We start from the raw sequence: 27,784 nt of genomic DNA, 5'->3' as shown, positions 1-27,784 counted from the left end.
CACGCCTGTAGTCCCAGCTTCTCGGGAGGCTGATGTGAGAGAATCACTTGAACCCAGGAGGCGGGGGTTGCAGTGAGCTGAAATCACGCCACTGCACTCTCGTCTGGGCAACAGAAAGAAACTGAAAAAAAAAAACAGGCAAGAGGCCAAGGTAGGCTCACATCTGACCTAACCCAAATACACTAAGCAACTCTGTACATGTACCATACTTTGCACTGAAAGAACAAAAATAAACCAGACATAATCCCTGTCCTCAAAAAACAAACACAATACACCAGAGGCCTCTTCGCAGACTTGTTACCTTGCTCACTAGGAATGTAGGTCTCATCATAATCTTCTTCCAGAACCAGCTGATCTCCTATGCGGAGGGGTCGTCCAGCCATGACTCATCTGGGCTCAAACACCTAGATCCCAGAGACCCCCACCAAAAGAGAAAATCAGTGACCAAGCTTAATAGGGGAAAAGATGGCGCTGGGTCATGGAGCATCTGGATCAAACCAGACCCTGCACAGCAATTTGGCCAGGGCCTTCCCAAGTGCCAGGTATAGTGGAGGGTGAAACCAACAACTCAAGGCTCACGGGCTCTGCGCCTGGGAAAGGTCTCCCAAAGGCTTGATGAACACTTGGTGAACCACAAAACATCTTCAAGCCTGGCTCTGTCAAGAGTTTGACTTTGTACCTCCCCCAGAGAGAAGAAACAATTACAACACAGAAACACCAAGTAGAAGATCCTAGGGACACCAAAGTAACCAGCAGCACACAGACACCCGTACACCAGCACACTTTCGTGGCACACCCCCATCTCAACACATATTCCTATCTGGATGTCTCGATTCATATCCAAAATGCCCTCAGGAAGCTTACAATCCAGTGGCGGGAACGACCTCAAAAGCGGCAGAAGGGAAAAAAGCTTCCTGTTCTGGGAGTACTAAGATAAGGGCAAAAAATTCCCCCACAGAAAGGAAGGAAGGCAGGCTGACAAGAATTCCGATGGTGGAGAAAGGCGTTCTAGACAGAGGGAGCATCTTGCACAGACAGGTGTTCCAGAGTGCGGATACCAGCGTGTGACCGGCTGCTCACACAGAGCCTCGCAGACCATGCTGAAGAGCCTCCACCCTGTCCTACCGCAGAGGGGAGGCGCTGAGGGCTCTGGTGAAACGAAGCATCACAGGGTGGCCTTTTTTTTAGGATAAGAACTCTGGCAGGACTGGCACAGCTGGATTGGAGAAATTAGAGACTGGTGTCAGGAAAACCACCTGAGGAGGCTGCTGCCCAGGGGCAAGATGATGAGGGTTTTAACTAGGGCAGAAGCAGGGGAATGAAGAAGGGACAGTCAGAACGGACCCAGTGATGTTAAGCTTAACAGGACCAGGATATGAGGGAAAGAGTGGAAAGGAGCTACATCCCTCCAAAATTCACATACGTATATATTGGGGGTTTTTTTGTTTTTTTTTTTTTACAGAGATGGTGTCTCACTATGTTGCCCAGGCTGGTCTTGAACTCCTGGGTGTAAGCAATCCTCCCGCCTCAGCCTCTCAAAGTAAGAAAAATTCACATATTGAAGCCCTAATCCACAATGTGACTGATCTTTAGGAGGTAATTAAGGTTAAATGAGGTCATTAAGGTTAAATGGCCTGATAGGATTAAAAAGAGAGAAAGAGAGAAAGGACCAGGAACCAGGGTGGCAGATGGGGCCCACTGCCTAGTGGCTTAGAGCTCTGTCTCTGCCATATGAGGACACAGCAAGAAGGCAGCTGTCTGCAAGGCAGGAACCCGGAAGAGACCTTGATATGGGCCTTCCAGCTTCCAAAACTATGAGAAAAGAGATTTCTGTTGTTTGAGCCCCCTAGTCTACGATATTGTGTTATGGCAGCCCAAGCTAAGACAGAACCCAAGGTTTCTAGCTCCAGGGATGGGGCGGCGCCAAATTCTTCAACTGACAAGTCGGTGCACTTCTAGAATTGCTCCTCTCTTCCCACCCCTACCTCAGGACCCCAGTTCCCACCAACTCTCCCCATGGCAGCTCCCGTGCTGAATGAATGAAGCAGGTCGCCTGGGAAACTGCTGCCACACACAGCCCTGCTCAGAGCACCTCCCCGACCTGCAGAGCAGTTGGCCACACCAGATGTGACCAACAGGAGTCTGGAGCCACAAGTCCTGACCTCTCCAGTCCCCACTTCCTCAGAAGCTGCCACTGTTCCTCCTAGAGCAGCAAGGATGAAATGGCCCTCTTCAAGCAGAAAGGCCCAGCCATTAAAAAGGTTAGGATCTGGGAGAACGCATCAAGCCCAGGGGACCGTGGAAAGGCTGGAGGACACACCTAAACATGTGGAATCCCAACGCCGGACACCCAGGGCCAAATCCATATCCCCCTCAGCACTAGGTGCCCTGGAGGTTCCAATCCTGCCCACCCACCACCTATCAACCCACCCTTTCCCCCAGGCCCCTGTCCTCCTCCCCCAGGAGCTCCCCAGGGCAATCCAGCTTTCCCCCGACATGGGGCCCCTCATCCTGTGCCACAGCCAGCGTATCCAGGATGCCAACCCTCGGGTCCCTACCCTCCTCCGTACCCACCGCCTGCCCCTGGAATCCCTCCTGCGAATCCCTTGGCTCCTGGCATGGTCGAACCAGCAGTGATGGTGGACAAGAAGAGGCAGAAGAAAATGAAGAAAGCTCATAAAAAGATGCACAAGCACCACAAGCATGGCAAGCATTCCTCCTCCTCTTCCAGCAGTGACTCTGACTAAATACAGGCCCTGGACCCTTCCCTCAAGTCTCACCAGTTCTGCTTTCCCCATCAAGCTTCAGATGCCATGCTGCACTGGGAGAGAGTAGCCCTTGTGCTCCCCACCCCCTACCCGCACCTGAGCCTCACCCTGCTGTTGAGCCCTAAGTGGCTAGGGAAAATGGGAAGAGGATTGCCATGGCCTGGCCATCTTCTTGCTGCTTGGATAGATCATACGAGTTAACGAGTTTAGCAGGGGAGCTATTTTTTTGAAGACGATGAACTAAATGTTGAGGACAAGTTTGAGATCTGTAAAATGTGATTTTTTTTAACTTCTGCTTATAATACTTGTGATTGGGGAGGTTTGTGGAAATTTAATAACGATGAAAAACCTCTATCTTTTTTGTAATGTTGGCATACTTGGGGAATTCAGTGGCAAATACATTCCCCAGCAGGCCTTCTGTTAGTTGCACTAAGTGCAAAGTTGCTGGGAAGTAGAGTCCATTCGGTTGATGAGCTTTGACTGCCGTTTTGGAACCTCACCTCTCCTCCTTAGCCCAATATGCTGTCTCGGGTCCTATGCTCGTTCTCCAGCTCTCAGTCCAAATAAAATTATTTCTCTGGTTAAAAAAAAAAAAAAAAAAAAAAGTCAGAATCTGGCCTGGAAAGAGTATTCAGGAAGTGGCTGGATCTGGAGACTCTGAATCTATTCCAAGTTTCCTAGAGACCCCTGACAAGCAACAAAGGATCCATCAGGGACTGTTTACTGTGGTCCCCCTCTCTGTACCATGATAGCTAAGAGGTGGGCAACAGAAGAGTCCTGCCTTAGGACTCACAAGACATGGTTCCCTTTGTCAGTGCACTGAACTTGAAGAAAGCCAGCTTCTGCCCCTCTCATTCCCACCATGCCACCTCCAAGCAGGAGGAAAACACCAAAGAAAAAGGGCTTCTTTCAGCAGTACATAAGCTGAAGTAGGAAAGTGCTACCGACCCTCAGAAGAACCCGTAACATCCTGCAGACATGATGCCCCACTGTGCTACACGCACAGAGGTGACGTAGGCCTGACCACTGCTGACTCTAAAAAGCTGAGCAGAAAAGGACCAGGAACCAGGGTGGCAGATGGGGCCCACTGCCCGGTGGCTTACAGAGTCACCTGAATCTTTAATCCTCTTAGGGAGAGGAGAAAAGAAAAAGAAAGAATCCATGGGCAGGAAGGGCCCAGTGGTGGCCTGAACATTTGGGTGAATAAGCACTTCTCAAGCATGTACTCTATATGAGGTACTGTCTTAACTACCTCAGAGAATTTGAGAAATTCTGCATTTGAGAAATACTATCCCCTAGATTCATCCCATCTCCAGAAAGCACAGGACAGGTAGTCTCTGTCAGCATGGCAAAAAAACTAATTCGCTACATATGTAATTATCTATATTTACCTTTTTTTTTCTTTTTTTTGAAACGAAGTCTCCCTCTGTCACCCAGGCTGGAGTGCAGTGGTGTGTTCTTGGTTCACTGCAACCCATCTCCCGGGTTCAAGCTATTCTCCTGCCTCAGCCTCCCAAGTAGCTGGGATTACAGGCGCCCACCACCATGCCCGGCTAATTGGATTTTTAGTAGAGATGGGTTTTTACCATGTTGGCCAGGCTCATCTCAAACTCCTGGCCACAGGTGATCCACCGGCCCTGGCCTCCCAAAGTGCTGGAATTACAGGCATGAGCCACCATAGCCGGTGATATATTTAACTATTTAAGATCAGGAAAACTCTGGAAAATCTGAATTCATGGATCATCCAAATTCAAATAAATGTTCTGCCAGAAAAAAATTAAAATATGGATGAGTTGTATTCTACCTTCTTTCCTTACCTTTTCTGGCTTTAGAAAAGATGTGGGCAAGGACAGGTCCAAAAGCGCAATGAGTTAAAGAAAAAAGGAACATGGGAAGAGAAGTCCTATCTATTTGCCTGTATGCAGTAGCAGGATGGCTACTAAAGATCATCTAGTCATTCGAGGAATATTTATTGGGTACCTACCACGTGCATTTATTTCTAGGCGCTAGAGATGCAATCGTGATTAAAACCAGATTCAGCTGCTGCTACTCTTAAGCTAGTCTGGAAAGGGAGGGAGACAAACCAGTCACAGAGAAATGTATAATTAGAACCAAAGTGCTCTGAAGGAAATAAGCCTGATTTAGATGATGCCTACACTGAGAACTGAAGGATGAGTAGGTATTCACTAGACAAAGAAAATAAGGAAAGTGTGTTCTAAAAAACGCATGAGAAAGTCCTTCAGCAGAAGGCAACACTAGGCGAGAAGCAGCACAGCTGGAGATGATGCTGGGGAGGCCAGTGGGAGCCAGGCCATGCAGACTTGGCCTTTATCATAAGAGAACTAGGGCTGGGCACAGTGGCTCACGCCAGTAATCTCAGCACTTTGGGAGGCCAAGGAGGGAGGATCACTTGTGCCCCGGAGTTCGAGACCACCCTGAGCAACTTAAGATGGCCCTGTCTTACCCTGTACAAAAAAAAATTTAAAAATTAGCCAGGTGTGGTGGTGTATACCTATAGGCCCAGCTACGTGGGAGAATGAGGTGGGAGGATCACTTGAGTCCAGGTTGTCAAGGCTGCAGTGAGCCTTGATTGTGCCACTGCACTCTAGCCTCAGTGACAGAGAAAGACCCTGTCTCAAAAAAAAGAGAGAAATGGAAGCCAGGAAACGGTTTTTCTAGATAACACATTTTGAAAAAGTACTCCAGAAGCTACTAAGAGTACACCCTAAAGCAGAGGCCAGATTGGAAAGAAGAAAATCAGGGCTGATGCAGAGATAAGGTAGAAAACCACGAGCTAGGCTAGGTAAGAGGCAATGGTAACCTGAGCTGGAGTGGTAACAGAGAGGATGAGATGTCTAAGAATGCAGCCGTTGGGCCAGGCACCGTGGCTCACACGTGTAATAACAGGGCTTTAGGAGGCTAAGGCAGGAGGATCACCTTGAAGCCAGGAGTTTGAGACCAGCTGGGTCAACACAGTGAGACCCTGTCTCTACAAAAAAATTTAAAATATCAGCCATGCATGGAGACACACACCTGTAGTCCCAGCTACTTGGGGGACCCAGGTGGCAGGATCCGTTGAGTCCTGGAGTTCAAGGCTACAATGAGCTCTAACACCACTGCACTCCAGCCTGGGTGACGGAGCAAGACCCTGTCTCTAAAATAAATAAATAAATAAATAAGAATGCAGCCCTTCGGTCGGGTGCGGTGGCTCACGCCTGTAATCTCAGCATTTTGGGAGGCCGAGGCAGGCGGATCACGAGGTCAGGAGATCAAGACCACGGTAAAACCCTGTCTCCACTAAAAATACAAAAAATTAGCCAGGCATGGTGGCGGGTACCTGTAGTCCCAGCTACTCGGGAGGCTGAGGCAGGAGAATGGTGTGAACCCGGGAGATGAGCTTGCAGCGAGCTGAGACTGCGCCACTGCACTCCAGCCTGAGAGACAGAGCGAGACTCTATGTCCAAAAAAAAAAAAAAGCAGCCCTTAGATCTGCCATGGCAAATAAATAGGACATGTCCTAATATTTTCCTCTAGGCCTAAAACTGTGAGGGACATCACGAGTCAATCATGGCACCCTAGACATGGCCTCAGAACCCTCAACATTGTTCACTATATAGCAGTTACCAACAGATCAGATGAAACCCAGTGAGATCTACTTGCTGCCTAGCCTGAGACCTTCTGTGAGCCACAGAGTTGGGAGGGGTCATCCAACTGCACTCATGCATCTCCTACCAATCTCAGAATCAGGCAAAAAAGGAGTGGCTCATGCATTTCCTCCAGGAAGCCTTCCCGGCCAACCTCATCCTCACCCGTCAACCCAGAACCACCTCAGCACTGAGCTCATAAGTTTCATGTGTTCCCAGGCAGATTACTCTCAATATTACTGTTTTTTTTCTTTCTTTCTTTCTCTCTTTTTGAGATGGAGGAGGTTCACTCTTGTTGTCCAGGCTGGAGTACAACGGCATGATCTCGGCTCACTGCAACCTCCACTTCCCGGGTTCAAGCGATTCTCCTGCCTCAGCCTCCTGAGTAGCTGGGATTACAAGTATGTGCCACCACGCCTAGCTAATTCTGTATTTTTTTAGTAGAGCCAGGGTTTCTCCATGTTGGTAAGGTTGGTCTCAAACTCCCAACCTCAGGTGATCTGCCCGCCTCGGCCTCCCAAAGTGCTGGGATTACAGGCGTGAACCACCACGCCCAGCCAATATTACTTTTTTCATGAAAATGTGTTTTACCTCTCCTGTTAAACCACAAACTTCTGAGGGCCAGGTCTCCTCCTCTGGAATTTTCCAATGAAGCCTAAAATAAGCCTATGTAAGCTGTCGGAGCTCAGTTACTGCTGTAACTGCTAATACAAAACCAAGGAATAGGCCAGGTGTGATGGCTCACACCTGTAATCCCAACACTGTGGGGGACCAAGGCCTAGCATCACTTGAGCCTAGAAGTTCAAGACCAGCCTGAGCAATACAGTGAAACCCTGTCTCCCAAAAAAAAAAGAAAGCCAGGCATGCACCTGTGGTCCCAGCTACTCAGAAGGCTGAGGCAGGAGCTATGTGATCAGATGGAAAAGAAGACAGAGTTACATAAAGAGTGTAAAGTGGGAGGCAAAGGCAGGAGGACCACTTGAGACCAGGAGTTACAGGCTGCAGTGAGCTATGATGGCACCACCATACTCCAGCCTGGGCAACAGAGTGAAACCCTATCTGAAAACACACACACACACACACACACACACACACACACACACACACGGAATCTCAGGAGCTAGGAAGGCCCTCAGTAGTTCTGGTCCATCTTTCTTCCCATACTAAAATTTTCCTCTCTGTGCTTTCAGTGACAGACAGCATAGTGGTCAAAGTACCAGCTTTGGAGACAGAAGACCTGGATTCAAATTCCAGCTCCCTCACTTAGCAGCTGTATGGCCTTAGGCAAGGTGCTTCACCTCTCTCAGCCTCAACAACTCCATGTGTATAATTCAAACAATCTTAATAAAAATTTAAAAGCCTGAGAGTAAAATGAAACACTTATAAAGTGCCTAGCACAGTCCCTGTATACAGAAAATGTTACACAAATTTAGCTAGTACTATAGATTCTATTTTCAATTCCATAGATAATTCTTAACTACCAGAAGGTCTAATAGTAAGCCAATAATCAGGTTCTAAAAAATGTTCCCTGATACCTCAAGTCTGCCTTCTGTTCATCGGGGGGCACCCCAGGATTCTCTAGCTAAAGTAAGCTAAGTATTCCCAGTTCCCTTCCATTCAATACGTATCACTGTTTCCCAGTCCTTCAATATCGTGGCTACCTGGCTCTGTACTTTGTCAGCATAGCTAGAGTTTTGCACATCTGCACCCTAACAGAGCATATATACTCATAGGCATAATGAGGGTTCCCTGTATATTTATTTCTTCCATCCTGCTCCAACTATTACAAAGAAGGCTGACCACAGAAAAGATTGACTGGAGAAGGCAATGGGGAGAAGGTGGAACATGTTAGAGTTGATTACGCAGTGGTAATGAGCAAAGGTTTTGGAACATTCTTGGCGTTGAATCCCAGCTCTGCCTCTTACTAGCTGGGCAGTCTCAGTTTTCTCATCTATTAAATGAGAGTAACAACAATATCCATCACAATGTGTTGTGAGACTTATATGATTCAATATATGTAAAGTGCTTAAAATATACTAAGATCTCAATAAATGTTAGACACATACATTATTATTATTGCTATTCACATATTTAAAGGGCTTATTCTACCTTGCTCCAAAGGACATATCCAGAACCAGGCAATATAAGTTAAGGCCATTCAGACATTAAGTAATCACTTTTTTTTTTCTTTTTTTTTTGAGACAGAGTCACCCAGGCTGGGGTGCAATGGCGCGATCTCTGCTCCCTGCAGCCTCTGCCTCCCAGGTTCAAGTGACGCTCCTGCCTCAGCCTCATGAGTAGCTGGGATTACAGGCACCTGCCACCACGCCTGGCTAATTTTTGTATTTTTAATAGAGATGGGGTTTCACCATGTTGGCCAAGTCTCGAACTCCTGACCTCAGGTGATCCGCCCACCTTGGCCTCCCAAAGTGCTGGGATCACAGGCGTGAGTCACTGCGCCAATTAATCACTTATGGAACATCCACACATGGGCCAGACATTGTGCGATGTGTTAGGGCTACAAACCTGCTTACACATGGCCCTGAAAGTGAGCTCAGCCTACCTGGGAAGTCAAACACGTAAACACATGACTACAAAATGTGTTACATGCATTAAAGGAAGTAACATAATATATAACAGAACACAAAGGTAAGGGCAAATAATCTTAGGAAGATCAGGGAAAGCCTCACAGAGTAGAGGACATTGAGATAGTTCTTGAAGGATAAGCAGACGCTCCCCAGGATAAGCGGAGTAAGGGAATTCACAGCAGAGGAACAACATGCACAAAGGCAAAAAAAAAAGAAAAGCATATGGTGGGTGCAAAGAATTAATTATGACAACAAAAGTTTATAGTCACTGAACACTTCCTATGTTCCAGGAACTGTACTAAGTGCTCTATATATATCATCTCACCTCATCCTCTCAGCAAAATAGAGATTATCTTCACTTTTCAAATAAGGAAACTGAGGCTTAGCAAAGTTTAAAAAAAAAAAAAAAGGCCGGGCGCAGTGGCTCATGCCTGTAATCCCAGCACTTTGGTAGGCCAAGGTGGGCGGATAATGAGATCCAGATCAGCCTGGCCAACATGGTGAAACCCCATCTCTACTAAAATACAAAAAACTAGCCGGGCGAGGTGGCGGGCGCCTGTAGTCCCAGCTACTCGGGAGGCTGAGGCAGGAGAATGGCGTAAACCCGGGAGGCGGAGCTTGCAGTGAGCTGAGATCCGGCCACTGCACTCCAGCCTGGGCGACAGAGCCAGACTCCGTCTCAAAAAAAAAAAAAAAACTTGCCCAAGGTTTCACAGCTAATAAACGGTAGAGCAGCATATGTATCCATGCCTGACTCCAAAGACCGAACTCAACCATTCTGACATGACCAGAGGGCAAGGGATAGTGGGAGAAGTGGCAAGAGAGAGCTCTAGAATCATAGGCAAGAGCATATTATAAAGGGCCTGGAAGAACTGAGGCTCTATCCCGTAAATGATGAGGGGCCATCACAGGATCTCACAAAGGCGACTGGCATGATCAGATCTGTAGCTCAGACAGACGATTCTGGCCAAGAACGGCGGTGCATGCCTGTAGTCCCATCTACTCAGGAGACTGACGGGGATGGCTTGAGGGCAAGAGTTTGAGGCTGCAGTGTGCTAGGGTCACACCAGTGAATAGCAACTGCACTCCAGCCTGGGCAACACAGCAAGACTCTGTCTCTAAAATAAATAAATGATTCTGACAGCTGCATAAGAACTAATTACAGGAGGACAAGAACTGAGGCAGAGAGACCACTTACGAAGTTATCCTGAAAGCACAAGCAAGAAATTATGAACTAAGTCAGTGGCTGTGAGGATGGAAAAGAAGGGCCAGATTCTAGGGAAATTAAGAGGCAGAATACAGGACTTGAACTTCGGGAGAGAGGAGGGAAATCAGAGCACTAAAGCCAGAACACTGTGATTTTCCGTTCATTTCTATGCCTCGTCCAATAGGCAGCCCCACCTACTACACTGCCTGGAAGATAGGACATGTCCGACAAATGTTTGTTGCATGTATTAGATGAATAAATTCTAGGGACAGACTTGGCTGAGTGAATGGTGAAGCCCTTCACCGAGATAAGAAATACAAGAGGAGAAACAGATCGGAGGGACCGGGGAAGGCTGACGATGACAGTAAGTAGGTCTGAGCTCAGGAAAGAGGTCTGGCTGGAGTAGTCTGGGGAGTCAACGCTGAAAAGCTGATAACGCAAGACATGGAGTGCGCTAAGTAGAAGGGAGGGCTTTCTACTGCAAAGGACTGAGTTAGGAGGACCGACAGGGAGTCGCGGAAGCCAAGTGAGGAGAGAGGTGCCAGTGGTAGAGGGAGATTTTTTAAATCAGTGCAAGAAAAGGAAAAAAACAAAAAAGCTTTCCAACTTTCCCAGCTGGTTAAAAGATGGCATAAGGTTAGGCTAGCCCCGGATTTGGACCCGGTGGGGGGCCTGCCACAGAAGTATCCCAGCAAGCCTCGGAAGGCCTAGCCTCACTCGCCGACGATGCACAGAGCAAGCAAACCAGCGCCCCGTGCCCAGTGCCCCTCTCCCGCATCCCGACCCGCTGCTCACTCACCCGCCAGACCCCCAGCCCGGGCCCGGTGGCCCGCTCAGGAGCCGGCGAGATTTCAAACGGAGGAACTGTCGCCTGGCAGTCAGTTTTTCTCTTCTTCCCTCAGTCCCCGCCCACACTCGAGCGCATCAAGCTGGTTGGCTCCAGAGCGTGCCTCTGCACCCCCGCCACGCTCCCTTCCCCGCCGCCCAACCCCTCCCTCGATGAGGTCCTCAACTATCCCCCACCCCGGAAGGCTCCGGGCGAGGCTCTGGGCGAGGCGCAGCTCCCCCAACGCCACCCAACACCCACCCGCTCCCCCAGCTTCCAGGGACGCCGGGATGTTGCCCTGCAGCGCGCAACAAACACTTCCGGAAGAGGTACCGCCTAGCAACCGAGAGTCCCGCCTCCAGCCGGAGCCAATAGGTCGCCGGCTGAGAGCTCTGACAATGGATTGGCTCGAAGTCCCTTGGGGCACGCAGGAGCTCTGTCCGTTTTCCGTTGCACGATGGGAGTGTAGTTTAAGATAAATAATGGGAATCCGCAAAAGGTTAGAAGAGAACCTCATTGGCTGGGCGCGGTGGCTCACGCCTGTAATCCCAGCAATTTGGGAGGCCGAGGCGGGTGGATCACATGAGGTCAGAAGTTCGAGACCAGCCTGACCATCATGGTGAAACCCCCGTCTCTACTTTAAAAAAAAAAAAAAGAGGAGCCCGAGTTTAGACGTGAGGATTTCTGCCAGGGCAGAGAAGGACTATACAGAGTATAGTAACGTGAATTATCTAAGGCAATTTATTGATCATTTGTTAGGAGTATGATTAACATCAGGTGAATAATACAGTGGCCATCAATAATCAACCCATTGTTCAACAAAACAAATGTGAATGTAAGGTAATGGAGACACCTCCACTCCCCATCTCTTCCCGCAAAAAAAAAAAAAAAAAAAAAGACTCTCCTATGCTCCTATTAAACCAATGAGCACCTGACCAGGAGTTAAACCTATTTTCTACTATCCACCTTTTCACCAAAGCCCAGGGTTTAGTTTTTGTGTCTGCAAGATGGGTATAGTAATGTCTGTCATAACTATTTCAAAGAGTCTGTTGAAGAAGGAAAAAAGGGACACAATCTACAGCTCCTCCACACACCCTGTCTGGCAGAAAGGTTGCTACTAATATAATTCCGAAGAGTTTTAGTTTTGCTTGCACAGAGGGCAAATCTTCCTTTCTCTCATATGTCTCCAACCTCCTAGAGAAGTTAAGAGGGGCAAAGATAGTTCTGCCCATTACATCAATAGGAAAACGGAAAAACAGACAAATAGAGACGCTGCTAGTTGAAGAGGAAGATGATGAGGCCAAGCTCATAGAGCCGCTCCTGACAGGTTCTAGAGATGTAGCCGACTCAGGATAGTCCCAGTGCCACTCAGGGGCTGATTCCAGGATGAGAAACTCAGATTGTTGGAATATACAGAGCATATTCCTTGTGAAAATTATCAAAATCAAAATAGAGTCATTTGTGTTAAAACCCTGACAAATGGAGCCAGGGAAGACCATGAAGAGAGGGTTCTCATGTATGAATACCTGATAACAAAAACTATCGACCAGGCCTGGTGGCTCATATCTGTAATCCTAGCACTTTGCCAGGCACGGTGGCTCACGCCTGTAATCCCAGCACATTGGGATGCCAAGGCGGGTGGATCACCTAAGGTCAGGAACTCAAGACCAGCCTGGCCAATATGATGAAACCCCGTCTCTACTAAAAATACAAAAATTAGCTGGGCATGGTGGCGCACGCCTGTAGTCCCAGGTGCTCAGGAGGCTGAGGCAGGAGAATCGCTTAAATCCAGGAGGTGAAGGTTGCAATGAGCCCATATCAAGCCACTGCACTCCAGTCCAGCCTGGGCAACAGAGCAAGACTCCATCTAAAAAAAAAAAAAAAAACAAACCTATTTGAGCCAGGCACAGTGGCTCACGCCAGTAATCCCAGAACTTTGAGAGGCCAAGGCAGGTGGATCACCTGAGGTCAGGAGTTCAAGACCAACCTGACCAATATGGAAAAGCCCCGCTTCTACTAAAAAATACAAAATTAGCCAGGCATGGTGGTACATGCCTGTAATCCCAGTTACTCGGGTGGCTGAGAGAGGAGAATTGCTTGAACCCAGGAGGCGGAGTTTGTGGTAAGCCAAGGTCACGACGTTGCACTCCAGGCTGGGCAACAAGAGCGACACTCCAACTCAAAAACAAAAAAATTCCTACTTGCCCAACTTCTATGGCATGTATATACCTATTGCAATGCTACTTCTAAATAAATATAATTTTCTTTTGGAGTTTCCCTCTCTGTTATTTAGACTGATGTCGTCATGTTTAAATTTAAATCTTTCTGTAGCAGTTATGCCTATACTTCCTTTATTCTTACTGTAAATGACAAATCATTGACCCCCTTTCTCTCCATCTTCTTTAAAAGTCTTGGCCGGTCACAGTGGCTCACACCTGTAATCCCAGCATTTTGGGAGGCCAAGGCGGGCAGATCGCCTGAGGTCAGGAGTTTGAGACCAGCCTGGCCAACATGGTGAAACCCCATCTCTACCAAAAATAGAAAAGTTAGCTGGTTGTGGTGTCAGGCACCTATAATCCCAGCTACTCAGGAGGCTGAGGCAGGAGAATCGCTTGAACCCAGGAGGTGGAAGTTGCAGTGAGCCAAGATCTCACCACTGCACTCCACCCTAGGTGACAAGAGCGAAGCTCTGTCTCAAAAAAAGAAAAACATAGGCCAGGCCACAGTGGCTCACACCTGTAATTCCAGCACTTTGGGAAGGTGAGGCAGGTGGATCACCTGTGGTGAGGAGCTTGAGACCAGCCTGGTCAACATGGCGAAACCCTGTCTCTACTAAAAACACAAAAATTCACTGAGCATGGTGGCACACACCTGTAGTCCCAGCTACTTGGGAGGCTGAGGCAGGAGAATCGCTTGAACCAGAGATGCAGGGGTTGCAGTGAGCCAAGATCACGCCACTGCACTCCAGCCTGGGCAACAGAGGGAGACTCTGTCTCATAAATAAATAAATAAATAAATAAATGTCTCACTGAGGGGCCAAAGGGACCAGACTGGGAAGGAACTCTAAGGCTTACCAGCTCATCTCCCACAAACCTGTACAAAACAGAGATTCAAAAAACCATTTGTAGACTTGGTCCCTATATCTAAGAATTTGCAATCTTTGCAATCAGTCTGGTTTTTTGTTGTTTGTTCGTTTTTTGAGGCACAGTCTTACTCTGTCACCACCATGCCAGGCTAATTTTTGTATTTTTAGTAGAGACGGGGTTTTACCATGTCGGTCAGGCTGGTCTTGAACTCCTGACCTCAGTCAATCCACCCGCCTCGGCCTTCCAAAGTGCTGGGATTACAGACATGAGCCACCACGCCCAGCCCTGCAGATTTTAATTGCCATCCAAATGCTTAACTCTTGTGCCTCAGCATGGGTTCCTTGCAGTCTCATGGGAAGAGCTAATAAAATAAGAGATGCTATGGAATTAACAGGATTACCTTCACACAGATCAGCAATTTGCATTTTATCAGGTTTCCCCATAGGTTTATACTCAGAAATGCAAGCCAATTTATAAAATGTCCCCAAGGCAAATATAATTTAAAAAGTAAGACTTTGGGGGGGAAATAACAAAAATGGCACACCTTTTTTTTTTTTTTTTTTTTTTTTGAGAGGGAGTTTGTTGCCCAGGCTGGAGTGCAGTGGTGCAATCTCAGCTCACTGCAATCTCTGCCTCCTGGGTTCAAGCAATTCGCCTGCCTCAGCCTCCCAAGTAGCTGGGACTACAAGCATGCGCCACCACACCTGGCTAAGTTTTGCAGTTTTAGTAGAAACAGGGTTTCATCATGTTGACCAGGCTGGTCTGGAACTCCTGACCTCAGGTGATCTGCCTGCCTAGGCCTCCCAAAGTGCTGGGATTACAAACATGAGCCACTGTGCCCAGCCTGACACACTAAATGATATACCAGTAATATACTCGAAGAGTGAAGAAGAGAGAGAGGACTTTGCTTATAGGTTATCTTCACAGTAAGGATGAACATTAAGAAGTCATATTTCAAAGATGGGAAAGAACTGATGACAAATTTTTTCCCTACTCCTAGGTCAGAAACCACTATTAGAACTTTTTCTTACAACTCAACAGCCAAAAAAAGAGAAAAAAAACAAATAAACGAATTTTAAAATGGGCAAACTGCCTTAAAAGACATTTCTCAAAAGAAGATATACAAATTGTCAACAGGTACATGAAAAAAATGTTCAACATTACTAAACCTGAGGGAAATGCAAACCAAAACCACAATGAGATACCACTTCATTCCAGTTAAAATGGCTACAATAAAACAGACAAAGGAAAACAAGGGCTGGTAAGGATATGGAGAAGAGGGAATACTTAAAATGTTGGTGGGACTGTAAATTAGTACCATCACCATGGAAACTGTATGGTGGTTCCTCAAAAAATTAAAAATAGAACTACCACACAATCCAGCAATCCCACTACTCGGTATATATCCAAAGGAAATGAAATTGTTGTGTTAAAAATATTTCAGCACCCCCATGTTAATTGCAGCATTATTTACGCTACCCAAGATAGGCAATGAATCCAGCTGTCCAACAACAGATGAATGGATAAAGAAAATGTGGTATATATATATACAATGATATTCCACTCAACCATAAAAAAAAATCATGAAATCCTACCATTTGCAACAACATGAATGAACCTGGAGGACATGGTGTTAAGTGAAATAAGCTAGGCACAGAAAGACAAATACATGATCTCAGGTCATGTGGAATTAAAACAAAAAAAAATTGATCTCATAGAGAGTAGAACAGTGGTTACCAGACGGAGGAAAAGAGAGGAGAGCATGGGGAAAGGTTGGTCAATGAGTATAAAGTTACTATTAGTAGGAATAGGCCGGGTGCGGTGGCTCATGCCTGTAATCCCAGCACTTTGGGAGGTGGAGGCGAGTGGATCACTTGAGGTCAGGAGTTCAAGACCAGCCTGGACAACATGGAGAAACCCCTGTCTCTACTAAAAATACAAAATTAGGCCAGTGCGGTGGCTCACACCTGCAATCCCAGCACTTTGGGAGGCTGAGGTGGGCAGATTGCCTGAGCTCAGGAGATCGAGACCAGCCTGGGCAACACAGTAAAACGTCAAAAATATTACAAAATATTGGAATAAAATACAAATAATTAGCTGGGCATGGTGGTGTGTGCCTGTAGTCCCAGCTACTTGGGAGGCTGAGGCAGGAGAATTGCTTGAACCTGGGAGGTGCAGGTTGCAGTGAGCCGAGATCACGCCACTGCACTCCAGCCTGGGTGACAGAATAAGACTCCATCTCCAAAAAAAAAATATATATATATACACACACACACACACACACACACACGTACACACACACAGAAAATATGCCAGGTGTGGTGGCACATGCCTATAATCTTAGCTACTTGGGAGGCTGAGGAATGAGAGTCACCTGAACCCGGGAGGCCGAGGTTGCAGTGAACCAAGATCGTGCCATTGCACTCCAGCTTGGGCAACAAGAGTAAAACTCTGTCTCAAAAAAAAAAGAAAAAGAAAAAGGAAAAGGAGGAATAAATTCCAGTATCCTATTGCACAGTAGGGTGACAATGGTTAACAGTAACACTGATATGGTATATTTCAAAATAGCTAGAAGAGAGGCTTTTGAATGTCCTTACCACAAAGAAATTATAAATGCATAAAGTGGGCCGGGTGCAGTGGCTCATGCCTATAATCCCAGCATTTGGGAGGTCGAGGCGGGAGGATCACAAGGTCAGGAGATCGAGACCATCCTGGCTAACATGGTGAAATGCCGTCTCTATTAAAAATACAAAAAATTAGCCAGGCGTGGTGTTACACACCTGTAGTCCTAGCTACTTGGGAGGCTGAGGCCAGAGAATCCCTTGAACCTGGGAGGTGGAGGTTGCAGTGAGCCAAGATCATGCCACCGCACTCCAACCTGGGCAACAGAGTGACACTCCACCTCAAAATAAATAAATAAATAAAGTGGTGGTCATGCTAAATATCCTGATTTGATCATTATGCAACATATATATGTATCAAAACATCAGATGTACACTCCATAAACATGTACAATTACAAGGTCAATCAAAAAACAGTAACAGCCAAGAGCAGTGACTCACATCTATAATCCCAACACTTTGGAAGGCGGTGGCAGGAAGATCCTTTGAGGACTGGAGTTCAAGATCAGCCTGGGCAATACAGTGAGACCCAACCTCTTAAAAAAAAAAAAAAATTTAACCAGGCTTGGTGGCATGTACCTGTAGTCTCATCTACAGAGGCTGATGTGGAAGGGTCACTTGAGCACAGGAGGTCAAGGCTGTAGTGAGCCATGATCATGCCACCGCACTCCAGCCTGAGTGACAGAGCAAGACCCCATCTCTAAATATAAATAAATAAACAAGCATTTTAATTCTGGAAAAAAAATAACTTTTTATTCTCTTTTTTATACTGTTTATTTGAACTATACAGAAAACTACTCACATGATAAAAAAGGAAAACACTTGATAATCCTACCAATTATTTAAGGATATAAAGATATAAAATGTTCCCTCTACACTTTCAATCTACTTTATTTGAAACCGTAAACCGCCCTCTCATCTCCTTTCTCTACTTTATTTTTCCCTACCACATATCACCATCCAAGATACTATAATTTTACTTCTTTACTGTCTGTCTTCCTGCATTAGAGTGTAAGCTCCATGAAGACAGGGATTTTACATATCATTGTATCCTCAGTGCCTAAAATAGTGCTTAGCATGTAGTAGGCACTCAATGTACATTTACTGAATGAATGAATGAGCAAACTAAGGAAGAAATTAAACCCTACACTTCAAAGGAAACCACTGTTGACATTGTGGGTGCCATCTTCCAGATTTTTTATGCTTATGCAGATGTAAATGTATATACATACATATTTATACATATATGCACAAGCCCATTCTTTCTAATTTTTACAGAAATGAGATCATAATGTTATTGTTCTAACATGTGCTTTTTTTTTTTTTTTTTTGATAACGTAGTCTCAGTCTGTCACCCAGGCTGTGGTGCAGTGCTGCGATCTTGGCTCATAGCAACCTCCACCTCCCGGGTTCAAACAATCCTCTGCCTCAGCCTCCCGAGGAACTGGGATTCCAGGCATCCGCCACCACGCCCAGCTAATTTTTGTATTTTTAGTAGAAACAGGGTTTCACCATCTAGACCAGGCTGGCCTTGAACTCCTGATTCACCTGCCTCGGCCTCCCAAAGTGCTGGGATTACAGATGTAAGCCACCATGTCAGGCCCCTGACACGTGCTTTCTTTAGTTGTCATAAACAGGCCAGGTGCAGTGGCTTACACCTGTAATCCCAGCACTTTGGGAGGCCGAGGCGGGTGGATCACAGGGTCAGGAGTTCAAGACCAGTCTGGCCAACATGGTGAAACCCCGTCTCTACTAAAAATACAAACATTAGCCAGGCTGGCCAACATGGCAAAACCCCATCCCTAATAAAAACACAAAAATTAGCCGGACATGGTGGCACACGCCTGTAATCCCAGCTACTTGGGAGGCTGAGGCAGAGAATTGAACCTGGGAGGCGGAGGTTTCCGTGAGCCGATATCGTGCCCCTGCGCTTCAGCCTGAAAGGCCAGTTCATAAGAAGTTATCCCGGCTGGGCGTGGTGGCTCACGCCTGTAATCCCAGCACTTTGGGAGGCCGAGGCGGGCGGATCACGAGGTCAGGAGATCGAGACCATCCTGGCTAACACTGTGAAACCCCATCTATACTAAAAAAAAAAAAAAAAAAAAGTACAAAATAAAGCAGCCGGGCGTGGTGGCAGGCGCCTGTAGTCCCAGCTACTCAGGAAGCCGAGGCAGGAGAATGGCGTGAACCTGGGAGGGGGAGCTTGCAGTGAGCCAAGATCACGCCACTGCACTCCAGCCTGGGCGACAGAGCCAGACTCTGTCTCAAAAAAAAGAAAAAAAAAAAAAAGAAGTTATCCCATTGTTTTTAATGGTTACTTAGAATTTCATTGAACAAATGTCTTGTTCCCTATTTAAATTTTTTTTCTTTTTTTTTTTCTTTTTTGAGACCTATTCTCACTCTGTCACCCAGACTGGAGGGCAGTGGTGCAATCTTGGCTCACTGCAACCTCTGTCTCCCAGGATCAAGCGATTCTCCTGCCTCAACCTCCCGAGTAGCTGGGATTACAGGCACGTGCCATCACACCCAGCTAATTTTTTTTTTTTTTTTTTTTTTTTTTTTGAGACAGTCTTGTTCTGTCACCTAGGCTGGAGTGCAGTGGTGCAATCTCAGCTCACTGCAACCTCTGCCTCCTGGGTTCAAGCGATTCTCCTGCCTCAGCCTCCCAAGTAGCTGGGCACCCACCGCCGTGCCTGGCTAATGGTTTTGTATTTTTAGTAGAGACAGGATTTCACCATGTTGGCCAGGCTGGTCTCAAACTCCTGACCTCAGGTGATCCACCCACCTTAGCCTTCCAAAGTGCTGGGTGGGATTACAGGCATGAGCCAGCACACCCGGCCATTTTTTTGTATTTTTATAGACTGGGTTTCACTATGTTGGCCAGGCTGGTCTCGACCTCTTGACCTCAAGTGATCCACCCACCTTAGCCTCCCAAAGTGCTAGGATTACAGGCATGAGCCACCACACCCGGCCTGATGATTATTTTTGGTTTTGCTTAAAGAGATGGGGCTTGCTCTGTCTCCAGGCTGGTCTTGAACTCCAGGGCACAAGTGATCCTCCCACCTCAAACTCCCAAGTGGATTGGATTACAGGCATGAACCACCACACCCAGCTTCGTTTGTTTTGAATCCAAGGTTTTGCTATAGTACACACTGCTGAAATATTGTTGTTTTTGTTGGAAAGGGTCCTATAAATGACATTGCCCAAATAATTTGCATTTTTAACATATTAATAGGCATTGCAAATTACTCTCCAAAAATGGAATAATTTACAGTCCAAACAATACCTTCATCAATACTAAATGTAACCAATCTGAGAGGAGAACAACAGGAAGAAAGAAAAAGGAACAAATAATCTACTGTTTTACATTGCGTTCTTTCAACTATTAACAAAGTTAAAGTTTTTTCATGTTTACCATCCATTTGAATTTCTTCTTCTATGAATTACCTGTTCACATTCTTTGTTCATTTTTCTTTTTCTTTTCTTTTTTGTTTTTTGTTGTTTTTCCTCACTCTTTTCCCTTATGCTTTGTTCATTTTTCTATCAGGTTGTTTTGGATTTATATTGATTTGTAGAAGCTCTTTGCACATTATAAACATTAGCCCTTTGTCTCTATTGTGTGGTAAATGTTGTTTCTTTATCTGTGACTAATCTTTTAACTTTGTAAATGTCACTTTTCTCAGTAGTTACAACAATAATAATACTAACAGCTGACCTTTATTGAGCACTTACAATATGCTGGACACCATTCTAAATGTTTTACATGGATTGTCTCATCGAATTCTTACCTTTTGAGGATTGAACTATTAATATCATTATCTCCATTTTACAAATGATAAAATCAAGTCTCAAAAAGGGGCCAGGCAAGGTGGCTCACGCCTGTAATCTCATCACTTTGGGAGGCTGAGGCGGGCAGATAACTTGAGGTCAGGAGTTCGAGACCAGCCTGGCTAACATGGTAAATTCCCGTCTCTACTAAAAATACAAAAGTTAGCCGGGCGTGCTGGCACGAGCCCATAGTCCCAGCTACTTGGGAGGCTGAGGCAGGAGAATCGCTTGAGGAGGCAGAGGTTTCAGTGAGCCGAGATCATGCCACTGCACTCCAGCCTGGGTGACAGAGGGAGGCTCTGTCTCAAAAAAAAAAAAAAAAAAAAAAAATTAGCCAGGCATGGTGGTGGGCACTTGTAATCCCAGCTACTCAGGAGGCTGAGGCACAAGAATTGCTTGAACCCAGGAGGAGGAGGTTGCAGTGAGCTGAGATCAAGCCACTGCACTCCAGCCTGGGTGACAAAGCGAGACTGTTTCAAAAAAAAGACTCAAAAAGGTTAAGTAACCAGGGTGGGCTCTCCCAGTTACTAATTGAACCAGAACACTGGTAGTATTGGAATACTTCTGATTCTACAGAAGTTTTAAATATTTAAGTCATCAAACCCATCCAGTTTTCAGTTTTCTTTACCGTCTGGGGTTTGTTAGGGAAGTTTTCTTCAATATAAGATGATGAAAATATTCTATTTTTCCTGCAGTTTTATTTTAACGTTAAATTATTTAATCTATCTGGAGTTTATTTTCAGATGAATGAAATTGGGATTTGGTTTTTTCTCCTTCCAAATGGGCTGCTAGACATCCCAACAACAGTTTTTGAATAATGCATCCATTTTCCTCTGATATGAATGCCATTTCTATCATATCTACAATTCCCATGCATACATTTCTCTATTTTGATTTTGATCTTTTTAATTTGTGTCTAATCACCTTATTGGTTAGGATTTTCTATCCATATCATATAATCTGCAACTAATGATTCCTTTGCTATCCAACATATATAACACTTTTTCCATTTTCTTGTCTTTTGAGTCAATCAGACTGTTCTGAACTGTGTAGGGTAAAAGTAGAGATAATGATCTTTCCTTTCCAAAGTCTGCCTTTAATGGGAGTAACTTAGCCTTTTATTACTACTATTTTGTTTGTTTGTTTGTTTGTTTGTTTGTTATCTTGTTTAAAAAGCTTCCTGGCTGGGTACCGTGGTCCATGCCTATAATCCCAGCACTTTGTGAGGCCGAGGTGGGTGGATCGCTTGAGGCCACAAGTTCGAGACCAGCCTGGCCAACATGGTGAAATCACATCTCTACTAAAAATACAAAAATTAGCTGGGTGTGGTGGCGCACGCCTGTAATCCCAGCTACTCAGAGGCTGAGGCATGAGAATTGCTTGAACCCGGGAGGCGGAGGTTGCAGAGTTGAGACCATGCCACTGCACTCCAGCCTGGGTGACAGAGCAAGACTCCCTTTCAAAAGAAAAAAGAAAATTCACTTTCATTTAAAAAAAAAAATTAAATCAGAGTAACTGCTGAATTTTATCTATGGCTTTCCACATTTGATAAACAATATATTGTTAAAACCATACCGGCTTTTCTTCTTTAAGCCATTAGAACTCTAACGCTTTTGGTTCAAGGCTTTAAGCTCTTACAAGTTAATATGGAGATACTTTTTGGAGTGTTAACACTTTAAAGCTATCAACAGCCATTTCTCCTCAGTCTGGCTGATGGTGCAGAAAATCAGAGGGGTCATAAGGATTCAAGGCAAGTAAAGCCTCAAAGGCACAAACAGGTTCAGATGGGAGAAGACCCGCTGGCTCTTACCTGCCCGCAGATCGCAGGCGCAGGTGAAAATAGACAACTGCACTTTCCCCTTTTGGACCGTGCTCCGGTAGTTTGCAGCCTGGAAAAACTCTTCCATCCCCTTTCATCCTGCTCCCTCAGTCTCTGCTTATGAAAATCCTACCCATTTTTAAACGCTCAAATTAAATACCACCTTCTCCCACTGCGTCTTCTCAGATCCCCTAGATGTCCCTCCAAATCCCTACTCCTTAATGCCACATCGTATAGTATGAAACCCCACCTTGGCAGGAATCACTTAACGGTCCCGTGTAGAATCACTGTTTATTTCTCTCTGTATCCCCAGCGCCTGGCGGTGTGCCTGGCGTACAGTGGGTGCTCCCTCCATGCTGAACGAAAGACTGACAGACGGGAGGTGTGCCCCCCTCCATCCGTCTGGCCCTTCCCGCCAGGGCCCTGCAGGGCGGACTCCACCTCGGCAGAGGGCATCCCAGACCCCTCTCCAGCCCCGGAAGCCGGATTGCCAGCCATGGGAAGACTACACTTCCCAGCGATCCCAGGGAAAAGCGAAAACCCTTTGGCTTTGACAGCCGCCGCCACAAGTCTTTCCGCCTCCCCAGCCCGCCCGGGAGCTGCGAGCCGCGAGCTGGATTATGGTGGCCTGAGCAGCCAACGCAGCCGCAGGAGCCCAGAGCCCTTGCCCCTGCCCGCGCCGCCGCCCGCCGGGGGGACCGGGGAAGCCGCCGCCGGCCCGCCATGCCCGCCCCTCCCAGCCCCGCCGGGAGCCCGCGCCCGCTGCCGTGGCTGGCCGCCGCCGTGCCGATGTAGCGGGCTCCGGATCCCAGCCTCTCCCCTGCTCCCGTGCTCTGCGGATCTCCCCTGACCGCTCTCCACGGCCCGGACCCGGGGGCTGGCCCAGGGCCCTGCAGGCTCTGGCGTCCTGATGCCCCCAAGCTCCCTCTCCTGAGAAGCCACCAGCACCACCCAGACTTGGGGGCAGGCGCCAGGGACGGACGTGGGCCAGTGCGAGCCCAGAGGGCCCGAAGGCCAGGGCCCACCATGGCCCAAGCCCTGCCCTGGCTCCTGCTGTGGATGGGCGCGGGAGTGCTGCCTGCCCACGGCACCCAGCACGGCATCCGGCTGCCCCTGCGCAGCGGCCTGGGGGGAGCCCCCGTGGGGCTGCGGCTGCCCCGGGAGACGGACGAAGAGCCCGAGGAGCCCGGTCGGAGGGGCAGCTTTGTGGAGATGGTGGACAACCTGAGGGGCAAGTCGGGGCAGGGCTACTACGTGGAGATGACCGTGGGCAGCCCCCCGCAGACGGTAAGGTGGTCAGGCCAGCCCTTAGCCCTCCACCTGCATGAGCAGAGGGGAGACAGGCCGGGGATGCCTCAGGCTGGCCCCTGCTCAAATGGGCTGGTGGGGACAGCAGGAGGGACCCCTCCCCAGCCATTCCCCGGGGTCACGTGGTTGTCGGCAGAAGTGTTCCCAAGCGCCCCTTTCCCTTCTCCTCTCCCCTGACTGCCTAGTTCCTCTTGCTCCTCATCTGACACATACGCCCTCGGGAAGGATTTGGGGCAAGAGAGACACATCAGCTGGGCACCCTGACCTGGAGGAAGGGTCCGCCACAGGGGCACTATAACAGGTGTCAGCCCCTTCTGACAGTGGCCCAGTCTGAGTCTCCCAAATCCCACCACTCTGGAGGTTGGCCACGCAATCTTGTCCCCTCCTCTGATTCCCACCATTGTTCCCAGCACCTCCAGGACCAAGGAATCCTGGCAGCAGTTGAATCAGCCCCTTGCTCCCACCATCTGGGCTGCCACTGGGACGGCAAAGTGAAATTTGCCGAGGCCCCCCTGATTGCACTCAGCCCGGAAGCCCTGGACAGGCTCCTGCCATCCCCTCCTCCTCCCCTTTTCCCTCTGGAGGGCTACACTCCAGCCCCTCCCCCACCCCACCCCCCCAGGCCAGAGGGGAACTGAACTGAGCCTGGGGAAAGGACAAATGGTAGGAAAGGAGCCAGAGTTCCCTTTTAAGAGTGAGACTCCTTTCATGGCGGGGGAGAGGGGAGTTGTAGAGAAAACACTGTGTGCCCTCCCCATCCTTCCTGACAATCTCCAAGGTACCTTCAAGGTGGCTGGTGGAGGTGGCACCCTCTGCACCTCTGTGGGTGAGCAGCCCTCCATGTGGGGTGCTGTGGCTGACCTCTGTGTGCATCTGCCGCCTCTGTGGGAGAGTCCGGGCCTGGGCAGCCCTGTGGTTCTGTGTATGCTGGTGCGTGTCACCTTGAATCTGATCCTGCACATCTCTGTGAGCCACCTCCGGATCTGTGTCCTTGGGAGGGTCTGTGAAGGTGGGAGTGTGTTTGAGGTGGGTAGAGGGGACAGCCACACTTTCCTGAAATTCTCAGACAGCTGGAACTGGGAGAAACACAAACCCCCACCTCCCAATTACTTTACAGAAGCCAGCCTTCCTAGGTGCATGCTCCCTAGCCCTACCTCTCAGCTAGTCAAAGGCCTGGTCTTCCCCACTTTCTCATCCTCTTTCCTGTGCACCATAACTTCCCCAGAAGTAGTCTCCAGTGGGAGGTTGAGGGGGCAGGACAGAGGCCAAATCCAGGCCCTGAGCAAACAGATTGCTAGATGATATCGTCAGGGAGCAGCGGGTATGCAGAGACCTGGGACCTACTCCTGTTTCTGCTACTGATGTGCTTTGCAAACTGTGCATGGACCTCTTCTCAGGAGAGGGAGCTTGGGGAACTGTGCATGATGCCGGACGGAGCTGCAGAACCCACACGAGTTTTGAGGTCAGACGGTCCATGAATCCCAGCTCTACCACCCACAGCTTTTCCTCTTCTCAGCTGTGTGGCCTTGGGCAAATTGCATAACCTCTCTGAAACTACTGTCATGTCTTTAAAATGAGTAGAAAATGAGATCTCCTTTACAAGGTAATTGTGAGGATTAAGTTGTGAGGGTTAATTGTTCTAGGTGCTTTCACCCAGAACAATGCACCTGCATAAAACTGACCTCCAACAAATATGAAGTCACTTTATCCTTGTCTGGCCTGTTCTGCCTCTTCTATGCTATGTAATGAGGCATAAAAACTTGGATGTCCTGGGCCTCCACGTTTTACATGTATAACACTGGGGTATCCTGTAATCCCAGCACTTTGGGAGGGCGAGGCAGGCAGATCACCTGAGGTCAGGAGTTCGAGACCAGCCTGACCAACATAGCGAAACCCCGTTTCTACTAAAAATACAAAAACAATTAGCTGGGCGTGGTGGCATGTACCTGTAATACCAGCTACTCAGGAGGCTGAGGCAGGAGAATCACTTGAACCCGGGAGGCAGAGGTTGCAGTGAGCCAAGATTGTGCCATTGCCCTCCAGCCTGGGCAACAAGAGCAAAACTCCGTCTCAGAAAAAAACAAAAACAAAAACAGCCGGGCGCGGTGGCTCATGCTTGTAATGCCAGCACTTTGGGAGGCCGAGGTGGGCAGATCACCTGAGGTCGGGAGTTCGAGACCAGCCTGACCATCATGGAGAAACCCTGTCTCTACTAGAAGTACAAAATTAGCCAGGCATAGTGGCACATGCCTGTAATCCCAGCTACTCAGGAGGCAGAGGCAGGAGAATAGCTTGAACCCAGGAGGCAGAGGCTGCAGTGAGCCAAAATGGTGCCATTGGACTCCAGCCTGGGCCACAAGAGCGAAACTCCGTCTAAAAAAAATAACAAAAACTGGGGTATCCATTACTGTACTTCCCTGATCCCCTGAAATAATGCATACATCCTGCGGCCCAGTACTTAGCAGGAAGTAATTGCTCAATAAATGTCAGTTCCTTCCTCACTCCTTTCTAGAAGAGAAAAGTGGGCTTAAAGTTCAACACCAGTCCAGGAAGCTAGTGCCAGGGAGCCCACAACTAAAGCAACTGTGTGGCTTGCACTATGGTTTCTAACTAAGCCTGCGTCAGCCAGTCTCTGCCCTCTGGTGGCTTGGACTCTCTCCCCATCTGTCTGCAAGAAGGACGCCCTTTCTTCCTACCTGGCGCAGCTGTTGTAAGTGCCAAATGAGAACTTGGATGGCATTGTATTCTGAACAAGTACAAGTGAAATTTGGGGAGCACTTTCTCTGTGCTAGGCAATTAATTGCTGGTGCTTGGGGGCTGATCCACAAACAGACAAGAAGACAAGTTTTCTGCCCACATAGAGTTAGAGTGGAAGTGAAAGGGCGGAAGTGACAAGTACAAGGTCATCCATGCAGATATACTCAAAGCGAGGTCTGCAAACCCTCATTGGAGTCAGCTAAAAATGTAAATTCCCTGGCCCCATCCCAGACCTCTAGAGACAGTCTCTCTGAGAATGGAGCCCCGCAGTTTGTGCCTCAAATTTGAGAACCATTTATGGCCGGACGCGGTGGCTCACACCTGTAATCCCAGCACTTTGGGAGGCTGAGGCGGATGGATCATGAGGTCAGGAGTTCGAGACCAACCTGGCCAATATGGTGAAACCCTGTCTCTACTAAAAATACAAAAATTAGCTGAGTGTGGTGGCGCGTGCCTATAGTCCCAGCTACTCAGGGCGCAGAGGCAGAAAAATCTCTTGAGCCCAGGAGGCAGAGGTTGCAGTGAGCCATGATCACGCCACTGCACTCCAGCCTGGGTGACAGAGCAAGACTCCATCTCAAAAAATAAATAAATAAAAAAGAGTAGGACCAAAAGACACAGGCACAGGGGGCCCTCACAACAGTCCAGGTGTGAGGCCCTCTATAACAAGGAGGGCATTAGGCTGCGATAAGATGGAAAGAGAAAGGAAGGGTAGGATGCAGAGAACGTGCCAGGGCAGGTGGGGAGGATTTGGTGACATTGGTGTGAAGGGAAAGGAAGAAGGCATCAACAATGGTTTTAAGATTCTGATCTGGGGTAAACTGGAGAATAACAAGACTGTGGGAATAGGAAAGGTGGCAGGAGGGGATGGCTTATAGTACTTGTATACAAATTTGTTTGTTTATTAATTATAGGGTCTCACTCTGTTGCCCAGGCTGGAGTGCAGGGGCACAATCATAGCTCCTGGGCTCAAGTGATCCTCCTGCCTCAGGCTCCTGAGTAACTGGGGCTACAGGCACATGCCACCAGGCCCAGCTGATTTTTTTCAAATTGTCTCATTATGTTGCCCAGGCTGGTCTCCAACTTCTGGACTCAAGTGATACTTCCACCTTAGCCTCCTATTAGTTTGTCCGTTACAGCAATTCCTGCAATATATAAGGACAACTTCAGTGAGCTGTGATTGCACCACTGCAATCTCCAGCATGTCAGAGGGTAACAGAGACCCTGTCTCTAAAAAAGAAAAAAAAAAAGGTCTTTATCACTCATAGTGTCTAGCAGAAGAAATGGGGTTGAAAGGTTAAACCACTGGCCAGGTAGAAGGCCAGTAAGTTA

The 27,784-nt window shown here is 47.8% G+C and overlaps 2 protein-coding genes across 8 annotated transcripts in view; one reads left to right on the top strand and one right to left on the bottom strand.

The window, feature by feature from the left end:
- LOC103248558 (centrosomal protein of 164 kDa) overlaps nt 1–11,171 on the bottom strand; it is an 86,212-nt gene extending 75,041 nt beyond the window's left edge. For 3 of the 7 annotated variants that reach the window (XM_008021013.3, XM_038005152.2, XM_008021014.3), the window contains exons 1-2: nt 11,007–11,167; nt 302–404 (exon numbers count right to left, since the gene is read on the bottom strand). In XM_008021013.3, the coding sequence (XP_008019204.3) occupies nt 302–383 (82 nt within the window). In that variant the 5' untranslated portion in view covers nt 384–404; nt 11,007–11,167. Of the gene's footprint in view, nt 1–301; nt 405–3,268; nt 3,346–11,006 lie in introns of all 7 variants that reach the window. The other 4 variants (XM_038005154.2, XM_038005155.2, XM_038005151.2 and 1 more) reach the window with 3 other exon arrangements.
- Nucleotides 11,172–22,931: 11,760 nt separating this feature from the next.
- The window catches only part of BACE1 (beta-secretase 1), a 28,292-nt gene continuing 23,439 nt past the window's right edge, over nt 22,932–27,784 (top strand). The window contains exon 1 of the mRNA XM_008020996.3: nt 22,932–23,674. Within this exon, the coding sequence (XP_008019187.1) occupies nt 23,414–23,674 (261 nt within the window). The 5' untranslated portion in view covers nt 22,932–23,413. The remainder of the gene's footprint in view (nt 23,675–27,784) is intronic.

This window comes from Chlorocebus sabaeus, chromosome 1 (assembly GCF_047675955.1).
Source record: "Chlorocebus sabaeus isolate Y175 chromosome 1, mChlSab1.0.hap1, whole genome shotgun sequence".
In the NCBI taxonomy this organism is placed as follows: Eukaryota; Metazoa; Chordata; class Mammalia; order Primates; family Cercopithecidae; genus Chlorocebus; species Chlorocebus sabaeus.
This window is presented reverse-complemented; position numbering and strand designations above follow the sequence as displayed.